We start from the raw sequence: 12,173 nt of genomic DNA, 5'->3' as shown, positions 1-12,173 counted from the left end.
TAAAATAATGCTTCTTGGAGTATCGAATAAAATTGAATCAAAGTTGTTTTAAGTCGTTTATAACAATTATAATATTATAGCGAATAAAACTTGTCAAGTATTTAGTACGTAAATATTGTCCTTATTAATTAATTAAACATGAATATATTTAAATAAACCAAAGTTAAGCAATTTCATTTTCTTAAGTAAACATGAGAGACTGGTTTTCTAAAGTATTATCTTGTAAAGAGACTGTTCTCTAATGAAAGTTATTAATAAATTAGCGGCTGTGCTCTTTGTAAAACAAGAAGATATGAAATTCTATGAAGCTGCGGACCAATAAAATAACTTTTGCTAGTACGTGCCCTGTTACTATAAAGAAACTTTGATTTAAACCCAAAGTTTCTATCTATTGAGAAAACTAGAGAAACTCGCCATCGTGAGAACTTAGCACGTGGAATGGAAGTATGAAACCTTGAAGTATGTCTAGTTCTATTAAAAAAATATTTTTCCTATTTTTTTGAAACACTAGTTAAAGATCATTGCTTATCTTTATATAAGCTGGATGACATTTTTAAGCGTCAAAATAAAATTTCTTAGAGACAATTGAAGTGACAGCCATTTTATTTAATATAATTTAATTTTTATTCGACATCTCATTGATAAATCGATTAACTGTGTTTCGGAGCTAGATTTCAATCACCTGAACCCATTGGTGCATATTGGTGAAACAATAAAATTTCTATGTTTAGACCTGAAATAAAATCATTAAAATCGCAATGGAATTATTAACTTCAGTATCATATAAATGTCAAGAATAGAGTATTAATTGAGTCTTATTCAAGGCGATACGTAACAATAGTCAAATGTCACGTTCCTTTTGGTTATTTATTTATGGCATTTTAGGTAATAGCCAAGGCATGTTTCCAGTGATACATTAAAAAATATGAATAATTACTTGAACTCCGATTGTATGTTCTTCGTTTAATAAGTTCATACGATATTGTTTACTCCTAATTCAGAAAGTCAAGTAATTATTAAACCTGAGTAAACTTATATAAAATTTTAATAGGCTGATTAAGTTCACTAGCATTTATTAAGTAAATGTTGATTATTCATGAAATTAGTCTCTTAACGAAGTATAGGAAGATTTAATAATGATTTTTTAACGTCTTTTAAATTTCAATAAATACTTTGAACTTTGAATTGAAATGAATACTTATATATTAAGATAATTTTATGAAGAATCGTTATGGATACCGAATAAAATTTATAATCTACCTTCAACTCTTAAAAAATAATGAAAATTACATTATAGATAGACACCATAAAAAATTAAATATATTTGCTAACATAGTATACGCTGAGAGAAAAAATAGACTGAAATATGATGAAATTAATATTTACAAATAATCCAGTTCCTACACGTTAGTTTGTTATATATCGGACATACTATTATTATCTACAACAACGAAAGTTTGCGTGTTTATTTTCTTCAGATTCACCCAAAACTTCTAATCAAATTGTCATTAACTTTCGAACTTCATTCACCCGAAATACACAAGTCGCATAACGATATTTTTCTTTACCGTGGAATTAGTTTACCTACATGTACAAAAAAAAAGTACCTAATGAAAACGAAAATATGTGTGGAGCTGTGTATTGTATGAAGTATATTTAATAAGCAACGGTTAATATATTTTCCGATATAAACGAAAAACTGAAAAAGACTAGTATTTTTTCATCAAATAATATTTTTTATGATCTTGGTTATATTAGGACGTTTTGAAATGGAACAAAAGAGGAATGGCTATTGTTCATTCTATTATAAAATTAGCTTCATTATATATAGTAAATATACTTTAACTTCATAAATGCAAAAAGGTAGCTACCCACATTAATTATTCACACTTACCAATAAATTTTAATTTAAAACGAGATTAAAACTGTAATACTTGCAGTACAGTAGGTACCTCTAAATGCATCAGTCTATGTTTACTATAAATGTTATTTATGAATGTCATTACTAGCTTTTGCACTTAGCACAAGTCATTGCATGTATTTCTTTTGTATGTTAGTTTCGAAAATACAAAGAACATGTAGCTTTAATATATTTATCTCTATATACTTTTGTACATTTGCATCGTCTGTTGCCGTCATGTAAAGCTGTCATAACTAACAAACTTTTAATATACCTGAACAGTTATTAAAGTTCTGCCAATTTTCTTCTGAATATATCTTGCATTGTTTATTTACTTTTGTAGTTGTAAATCGCTATTTTATAACTATTTATTAGGATGTTATTTTTAAAAGACAGATATTGATATTGTGTCCTATTCTTAATTCTTATGTTCATACTACATGTACATAACGAAGCAAATACTTATATATATACAAGCCGAATTTCTAACCATTTAGTTGAGTCGGTCAAAAAATAAGTATCCTCTCCCATTTCACGACATAATCGTGTTATTTCATTAATGTAGTATATAATGAATCATAGATATTGCGTATTTAAGTTTCAGCACATACTATATATTCAATTTATTATTGTAAGGTGCAAACTGTATTTACTCACGAAGGCACCGCCCTCCGCGCTAAATAATTGTGGCGTGTATTAGCATTAAATGTCGCAGTGTGCGTGAGACGACAAGACTAAAGACTGCAAAAAAATAGAAATTAAATTATAATTGTTAAAGTTATTTTATTAAAAATTCACGAATTTAACGAAGCGGGGCTCGCGAATGAATAGATCTACGATGAGTGCCAATAAAGTAGGTATACATGCCAAATGGAAAGTGGTGGGAGTCTGATTCCATGTTCATCAGTGGACTGCGATTAACTGAATTGTAATTAAATGGAGTGAAATAGTTAAAAATCTTAATAAAACATTAAATTTATTTTTTATTATTAATAATGTAATGAGATTAATTTACAAATATTAAGGCGTTCATAAAGTTCCTCAAGAAAATGGAAGTTCATAATAAAAATATTATATTCGTACAGCTCGACTTCCTTTACCATTTTTTATCACCTTCATTTTAAGTTATTACTTCTGCATCGCAATGCAAACCTGTCCTTTTTACGAGAATTATATCTTACTATTACAATTCCAATGATCGTGCTTGAAATGCAAATTCAAACTAATTATGATTTATGAACGTGAACTTTTTTTTTCCTAACCGTAAAAGGTGCAACGAAGGCGCAAATATTTTTCTGTAAGATTGCACGTGATTGGTCGCATTATCTTTTATTTAACGGTTTATTTTAATGTACTAACATCAGACACAACTGTGCTGTTCACTATTGTCATAAATTCCCATCTTAAATTATAACCCAAGAACGAAGGACAACATGAAGGAAACTCAATAGAGATATTGGTTGTTTATTTCTCAGGAAGCAAATGATTCACAGCATTGGTGGGATACAAAGGTCTTATAAAATTGGGCCGAAACACTCGATTTCCTGAAATGCTGATCTTATTCTTTATTAGTAGATAATATAACAGCATATTATAAGTACCCGAATACAAAATTGTGAGAAAACAACGTTATAAATACATCGCTGTAGAGCGTAGTAGAATTTATTTTATTTAGTAAGCGATATTTTTTTTTTATTTTATATTAAACTACACACTTTACTAAATCACAATCGCTAATTATGTTAAAAATTATTTATCACATTTATAACATTCTGTACAAAGTAAAAAAATAATTTTATACTTCAACTAGTACAAAATTAATAATATAAGCTGCATTGCAACAATTACAGGACCTCGTGTAGTATCAATAGTTAGACCTAAAAAACATGAATTCTGTTATTGCACAATGTTAAACGCGAAACTTTAACCTTAGTCCACGCGCAACGAATATAAGTAAAAAAAAATTACAGCCATTATTTTATACAATATGGACGGGATGCGTTTAAAAATTATTAGATATTCTAATATAACAACACTTTATAATTATAGCAAAGAAAACAATTCAAGTATTAGTTATCGTTATAGTTGTTATTACAGTATGCATGCTGAAGCAAGAATTGTATGATTATTGGAAGGTATTTTTAAGTATAACACAAAAGGTTTACAAACCACTGAGTAATTTTGGGCATATTTTCTGAAACTGCTTTTCAATGCAGATTATAAAACTAGTTACTTTACTTTTTCTGAGTTTGTCGATAACTTTTCCAAGGTTAAATGAAATATTTATCGATATAAAGTACCTCAGCAGTATTTTCCACTTTCCTGTATTTCATTAAATATTTTAATTTCGTCAACTTAAAGGACGTAGATAATATATAATAGTAACAATTTACAACGCAAAAAATATTAAAAACAAGAACTAATATTCCTTATCAATAAATTATAAATTCCGCAAAACGCGAAATAATGTTCCTTGAAAAATTATACGGCATTACATTGTAATAAACGTCGACTCTTGTCTCCACGATGGGCGTGAATTAAGCGTTAAATTGAAAATAAATTGTGACATTTCACTTTATTTAGTCTTAATAACTCGACACTGATACTACAGAGGTTTGGTGGTAAAGATACAAATGTTTATTTACTTTCACTATGTTTAATCTATTTTATTTTGTTTTAAATATCATAATAAAATTGTTAAGATTAAATAACACAAGATTTACGTTATATGGACATACAACCTTCATAAGGAGTGATTTTTAGTAATCCTTGCCATTTAACTTAACCGAGTAACTCGCAAGGTTAAAAAAACGATTTATTTGATTGCGTTTATTTCTCAAACACTAGTGCTAATGATTATTATTATTATTATCAATTTATAAAATTAAACTACTATGTACATACATGTTTTATGAACATTCTCTTCAGTTATATTTTACACTTGAGAAGGCATATAGTACGATAACTACCGGATAATTTAACTATAATCGAAAGCTAAATGCAACATAGAACACGCAAAAACTTTGAACCAACCAATTGATATACAGAAAATATTGATCACTTAATAGTCATTATTATAATCGGCCATTGAGACCCGCCCACCTATGCGTGTGACTCATTCGACTCGATTAAAAAAATATAATTATGCAAGAAAAAAAAAAAAACAATTTTAGGTACAATCCTTCTAATTTCAACTATTCTTAAAAACGGGGATTTAAAAAAATGCAAAATTGTGATTTGTGACAGTGATCATATAAAACAATCAAATACAATATACGGGTCACTCAAATTATTACAAATTAATTTACAAATATAATCAATCTCTAAATATATCAACTAATTATATAAACGAAAATATTTACAAAATATGATCACATCCAGCGACGTGTCATCTCTCTTACACATTTGTAATTATTTACAATGACTTCAATATAAACACTAATTTTATAACGTTAAGAGCATTTGCCATACCTTGAACTTGATCAGTTACCCCTTGTTCAATATATTTAAAATATTTCAAAATACAAACACGCGGGTACAGTCATTACGATAATTTATTATCATTCTGTCAGACCTAAGAATCTTTAGTGATAAATCCGTAGTTCTGATTTTAGAAACTCGCTATAACCAAAACTGTACAAACCCCATGACAAAGTTTTAAAAATTTTGGAAATACATTGCTAGTTCATTAATCAGTCTTGGGTCAAAGGAAACAATTCATTAGCATATATATTCAGTCAGATTATGAGTTTGAACTTTATACACAGTAGCTTAATGCTTGCTTTACTAAAATATTACGTACACTGTTACGGAAGTGACATAAAAAATTACAGGGAATTCCATAAATATAATATATAGATCTTAATTTAAACTTAAATAATATTTCCAAATAATTTGTACTTAAGGAAATAAAGCCTTATTTACAATATGAGATTAATCCGAAAATTCTCATTCGATTGTTTATAACTTGTTATATCAAACAAAACCATTCTTATTATGTTCAGTAGAATAGTTAAAGTGCATTTGTATTTTAGTCAAAATATACAACATCATACAAAATTATTTTAAATTATCACTCAAATTGTAGCAATGACTATGGCACTGTTCAGTAAGTCACTACATATTTTATATAAAATCGAATTTAAAATATTAATTAAAAATATCATTTTTTTTTACTTTTTATTAACATTTTGTAATGTTCTAAGAATATTACAATAATAGTAATTCTCCAAATAAATTGCAGAAAAAATCGTCTCAGCACCTGAGCTAATCTGACGAATTGCAGCGCAGAGCATGCTTGAGCAGGATTTAGCAAGCCTCGAGCAATCAATTGAGGTGGGCCTAATATGGGAAATTTGCCTTTAATATAATCATAACAGTTCCTGTTCTGCAAAGTATGGTAGTAATACTTCTTGTCCATTTTGCTAGTCTCGAGGACCAATTGTTCAGTTTATTTATTTCCTGTTATTCAAAAATCTCTGCGCTATATATCGACAGACGTGCGCGGGCCCTTATTCACTATTTTTACGGTAAATCCATTATTTTATTTTAGTTAACACGGAATTCCCTCTAATTTATAGCAAATATGCCGAAACAATTAGTGTCAGATTTTCATAAGTGAACGTCACACTTTCAATTATACAGCTTGTATTAAATGTTGTAAATGTAATTAAAAAAACATATACGTAATTAAAAATAAATTGAATGAATTATTATTTTAAAACATTTTTGTACTTGTCGTTGTCGTATTAACTACTAATTGCACATTTGAAAATCGGAAATGGAAATTTTAGAGTTGATGTTTTTCAGTAAATCCAAAACAATGTTTGCTTAATATGTAGAGACAATGAAAAAATGGAGTTACCCTTATTGGTCATAAAAAACTGCAGAATTGAAAGTGTGTAAATACTCAATGTCAAATTAACTCGACACTCTTTACTTTGATTAGGTCAGCCCAATAAGCGCAGTTTTACACTAAGGTCACACCTAATGAATACAAATCAATCTAATATCGAAACCCTCTTAGTTTTTCATCGGGCCTCATACGCCGGACCGAATATCGAAGCACTAGGCTCAGGTCACAGAGGCGCGAGCCCAATTTCGGATATCGGATCATCCGGCGGGGACGATCCGAAGAAAGATAAAGGGTATCCACGTCGGCTCACCTCCCCGTCCCGGCAGGGCCACGTCCTACCGGGCCGGGCGCTAGGCGATCTCCTACTTGTCACCGGCTTCCGGTGGAGGGGCACCACCGAAATCTAACTGGTAACCACCAGCGCGAGTCATTTCTTCCATACTCGGTTCTTTACACTCATGGCCGGCGTGGCCCGCACCACCACAGTTCCAGCAAGATAGCTTAGGCGGCGCATACAGTACGGGAACAAAACCAGCGAAAGGCGCCGCCGTGGGATACGGCGGCGGCTCCCCGTTGGCGAAAGGCGGAGGTGGAGGTCGATAGGCAGGTGGGGGCGTGGGATAGGGGTAGGGCCGCGTGTAGGGCAAGTAGGGCACGGGCGGCGCGGAGGGAGCGGGGCCGGGGGGCATGGAAGGTGTCGCACGGCGCGGCTGCGGCGCCGGCGTGCTGGGCGGTGACGACGCCGCACTGGAGCCACTATCTGACGACGACCGAGGTTGTGGACAATAGGCTGCGCGTCTTCTAACGCCGTTTAGTTTTTCGAGTGATCGGTACTGATGGTGCATGGCGGTTATCTCACGTAGTCTCTCCTCTCCGACATTATGCCGCATCTAAAAAAATATTTTACATTATCTTATTTATTTTACGAACACAGTAAATCAACAATCACAATATTCAATTTACAAAAAAAAAAAAAACAAATTGAATACCCAGTTACAAATGTTGAAAACAAAAGACCTTTGTAATGCTATTCAAAGTCAAAATAATGTCAAATACCATTGTTAGCAATAAAACCCAGCTTTTAAAATATATTTAAAATATTTTTTTAATAGATGAACATTTACATCCTAAATTAATATAATACACGGACCTCAGAAACAGTAAGATTGTCGAAAGTGGCTGCGAGGTGCGGTAACGTCTCCGGCGGCGGTAGGGGCACAAGTGGCGGGGAGCGGTCACGTGACAGGCGCCGACGCGAGCGCGGGGACGCGGCGCGACTGTCACCCGGCGACGACATCAAAGGCGACGCTGGAGCGCCTGCACCACCCGGTCCAGCTTGATAGTTTAATACCTGAAAATATTATTTTGCATTGGTTCTTCCAATTTCAAGATTTTTTTCGACATTTTTCGAAATCAAGGCTGCGGTAGGTCACTGGACTGAATACTAATACGAAGAAAAACATATCTAGAAATAAAAAAGTCAATATCAACTTTATGATGCACCTTATAAGCAGCAAATTTATCAGCCGTCATTCATATGTAATGTCAGGTATGTGTAATTTTTATAGAGTATACATATACTTTACATACATACATATGATTTACGAAATATAGCGTTTTGAACGTCGACGAAACTGTTATAGGAATTTTGGAAGTAAAATCATAGTGGAGATAACTGATACTGCTGAGGTACTTTATATTGTTAGCGGAGTTATTAGCAAATCGTAGAAATACATGAATCTAAGGTTTGTTTATCTTTTCCTAATTCCAGTTGGAATAGGCTATAGAAGATTTTTATATTAAGCAACTTTGTTGTAACTAGACACTAGATGGTGCTGCAACCTATCGATTACTATTCTACTCTACTGATCTCCAAGACTATTGGTATATATATGTTACAGTAAATATGATTAAATGAAATTTCTAAACAATAATTTAGCACTTTGCAATTCCCCATATTTAAGATACAAGAACCATAAGTATTGATAATAACACCTCGCTTTTGGTAAAAAATAATAAATTTTCAAAAATAGTAACAATTGTAACTTTTCTTTGTTAACATTTTGAGAATTACAAAAACATTTCTATCAAAAAAAAATAACTATGAATAATACATATCGTTATTAATATTTACCACATTAATTACATTTACCACAATATGGGCAGAACAATGCTAGCTATACTAAGATCTATTTAATCTATTTAAAAATATAAATAAAGCTAGTCTAATACTAAACATAGATCCTTATTTATTTACTATCATGGCTTTATAGGTAATATCAAAGTTAGAGAATATGAAAACAACAATAATAATATTCTTATATACTTAACTATAAAGTAATAAAATAATTACACACCTCTAAAGGTTGATTGAGTGGTGAGACTATGATGTTAGCAGGCCATGTGTGTTGACCTAAGAAGTCCCCAACATTGTACTGTGGAATTGGCAACCCAGGAGGAGGATGAGGCACTTCGCCCAATATTGGCACCAAGTTTGCCGCACCACTTAACACTGGAGGAGAGCTCAGTTCGGCAACACCATCTGACGTGGGAGGCTGAAATAATATTGTAAAATATTTAAACAAATTACTATGATTTCAATATGAATTCTATAATAATTAAAATTTTAATTTAATACCACTTTATAATAATTATTATATATTATTTGCAAAGGCAGATATGAGCAGAAGCATTTCAATATGAGCAATGCAATTCACTCATCAATTTTCTGTTGCCCTATGCAGAAAACAGTCCAGAATTATTAAAACTCAATAGTATTGGTAATTTTTTAACAAAATCCTGGGTAGGATGGGGTTCAGATATTTGAAACTGGAATTTTATACTTTTTTTTAAAAAACTATATTAGAAAATAGGGATAATACTAGTACTTTGTTATTAAACTGTCAAAGTTAACATTATTCATAACTAGCTACGGCCTGAGACTTCACTCTCATTTTAATGGTACATTGTATGAGGCATTGTATGAGGCATAAAAAGTAGCCTACATCTTTCCTTGGAGCTTGATTCGTACCAAATTTCTTAAAATTATCATGATCATCATCATCGGTACAATGGTTTAGCCATGAAATAGCACCAGACAGACAGAGTTACTTTCGCATTTATAATATTAGTATAGATAATAGAAAATTATCATGAAAAAGAAAACAATTTACATTTCTAATATAAAAATTTTGACTTATTAGATGATAGGACCCTAAAATATGATTATTATATTTTTATATATATTACTACATATTTAGTACTGATTATCAAATTATTTATTATCAGATTATTAATTATATGAGGAAAATGATAATTTGAAACTAGTTAAAAAGGGCCTACTTCAATGTTTTAAGATAATGAAATTGTACAAAATATAAACAATGGTTTATAGGCCAAGGAATGAAACATCTTGAGGTTCAAAATTTACATACTAACTAAACAAAGGAATTATGGAGCACGCACTATATATTGGGTCAGTGCTGTATAATATGCGGTGCAATATTTTACCATACCTGCCATGATTAAGTTCATAATATTTTGTGATAACATGATTGTAATATTATAGAAATCTCAATACTTTTTGGGGCAGTTAATGCCTATAGAGATTATAAAAATTACTTATCTATTGTGTCTAGTGCACTATCCCTGAAATGTAGATGAAATTATAGTTCTAAAAGTATCTTATAGTTCTTAAACTGTTATATATTCAATTTATTCTTATAACATAACAAATCAAAAATGTTTTATGTGAGATAAATATTAAATGTTTGAAAGAATACATACTACAAACTGTAGAAAATACACAGTAAAACAATAATGTAAACATATTGTTAGTTATCTATCTTAAATGAAAATAAATAGATAATGTATGTAAAGATCAGATATTTTCTCTAAAATATAATAATTATATAAAATAATATTAATAATTTTGACATTTATATACATATGATTTGATTTTTTCATCATTATTTTACATAAATGCTTAAAAACAAAATTATGAAGTATTTTCATTTAATTATCACTATTACTTTACTTTTAAGGGAATTGAATATGAATCTTATTGTCTTACAATTAGACAATATCATTCACACAACACAGGACAATTATTTGCTATAATTTCATTCGAAAGAGAAATTTTAGTAATGACATGCTTTTGCATGTAAGTTTAAATTGAAATATATAATTAATATGTACCATGTAGTTAATATATGATAATAAATATGTTTAAATGCAGTTATATGATAAAAAGCAAACGTTTACTGAAAACTGTACATGCATATGGATAATGAACATTGAAACTGACCTGCACCCCAGGTGTCTTAACAAACATGATACCAGGCTGTGGCACCAAGCTAGACAAATTAGGCGGTGGAACTGACATATTTGCAGTGATACTAGACTGAGTATGGCAACCACTCACGGGAGCTAAATTTATATTATGATCTTGCTGTTCTTGGTACTGTATCCGCTGATCTTCCAATTTCAGCTTTTCCAGTATCTCACCAAAGTGTGACTTCTGATCAAATGTAAAAGCTGGATGATGCAGTGCCATTGTATATAAAAGAAGTATTTCTTCGAGCAGATCCCCATATAAGCCTTTCAGTAGACCACTCTGCTCTAAGCTGACCATTGCATTGTACAATGTGGTGGCACAAGCGAAATTACACGACCGTAAAAGTGAAACATATAAAGCCATTTTCCGCCGCGTCCTAGAGTCTGTGTCTGCTCCTCCGATATCTGCCGCGAGATCTGTTGGATTATTTGCCCTTAGTTCCGCACCACGCAACTCCTGAAAATCCCGCTTACCGAGCTCTTCAAGATACGTGCCAATAAAGCGTAATTCAAATGGCAAGCACATATTTAGTAATGTACACATTGCATCTATGCGTTTATAGCTTTCCAATTCTTTAAACCATGATACCACGTCCTCTTTGCAAACCATTTCCAGAACACATTGAAATTTTATGAAAAGAATTAACCGGTCCCCTGCGGCCGTAGCGCCTCCGTAGTTTATGATTTTTGGCACACACGTTTTTTGTGATGTGATGGTTGTAATCCAAAAAAATTCAAGTGTAACATTAGTAATTAAAACTATTAGAAGCTTTTTATCACTATTTCCTTAGTACAGTATATTGGTTAAGCAACTACGAGCATTGCTAGTAGTTTTGTCTTTTCTATACTCTATGGGATAAAGGAGGATAGACAAATATAAAGATTCTATACACCGTACAAATTCCAATTGTATTTATACATGACTTAATTTATAACAAAATAAATGGATATTTATAAAAAAACACGATATTCCAGCGCGATAATATTTATTTAAAGGAAATTCACTTTACTTTTGTGTGTCACTTGTAACACTAATTACGAAAAATTTAAAAGGTTGTAAAACAAAACAAAAGAGCAGTAAAA

The 12,173-nt window shown here is 31.2% G+C and overlaps 1 protein-coding gene across 1 annotated transcript; it reads right to left on the bottom strand.

Annotated features, from left to right (window-relative positions):
• Positions 1-3,350: 3,350 nt before the first annotated feature.
• LOC125077162 (formin-like protein 20) lies at positions 3,351-11,914 on the bottom strand. Its single transcript, XM_047688995.1, has 4 exons — positions 11,062-11,914; positions 9,113-9,310; positions 7,906-8,106; positions 3,351-7,645 (listed from the first exon to the last, which is right to left on the bottom strand). Exons 1-4 carry the CDS (start codon positions 11,698-11,700, stop codon positions 7,118-7,120), a joined length of 1,566 nt encoding a protein of 521 aa, XP_047544951.1. The 5' UTR covers positions 11,701-11,914; the 3' UTR covers positions 3,351-7,117.
• Positions 11,915-12,173: the final 259 nt, after the last annotated feature.

Source organism: Vanessa atalanta, chromosome 3 (genome assembly GCF_905147765.1).
Source record: "Vanessa atalanta chromosome 3, ilVanAtal1.2, whole genome shotgun sequence".
NCBI classification, from domain to species: Eukaryota; Metazoa; Arthropoda; class Insecta; order Lepidoptera; family Nymphalidae; genus Vanessa; species Vanessa atalanta.
The sequence above is the reverse complement of the archived record's forward strand: the minus strand, read 5'-3'. Positions and strand labels throughout refer to the sequence as shown.

Bases quoted from the DNA above. Each gene is read 5' to 3' on its own strand.
- LOC125077162 (XM_047688995.1), bottom strand. From the start codon at position 11,700: ATGGTTTGCAAAGAGGACGTGGTATCATGGTTTAAAGAATTGGAAAGC. The intron at 8,107-9,112 runs GTGTGTAATTAT...TAATATTTTCAG, and splicing joins CACTCAATCAACCTTTAGAG to GTATTAAACTATCAAGCTGG. The intron at 7,646-7,905 runs GTCCGTGTATTA...ATATTTTTTTAG, and splicing joins ACAATCTTACTGTTTCTGAG to ATGCGGCATAATGTCGGAGA.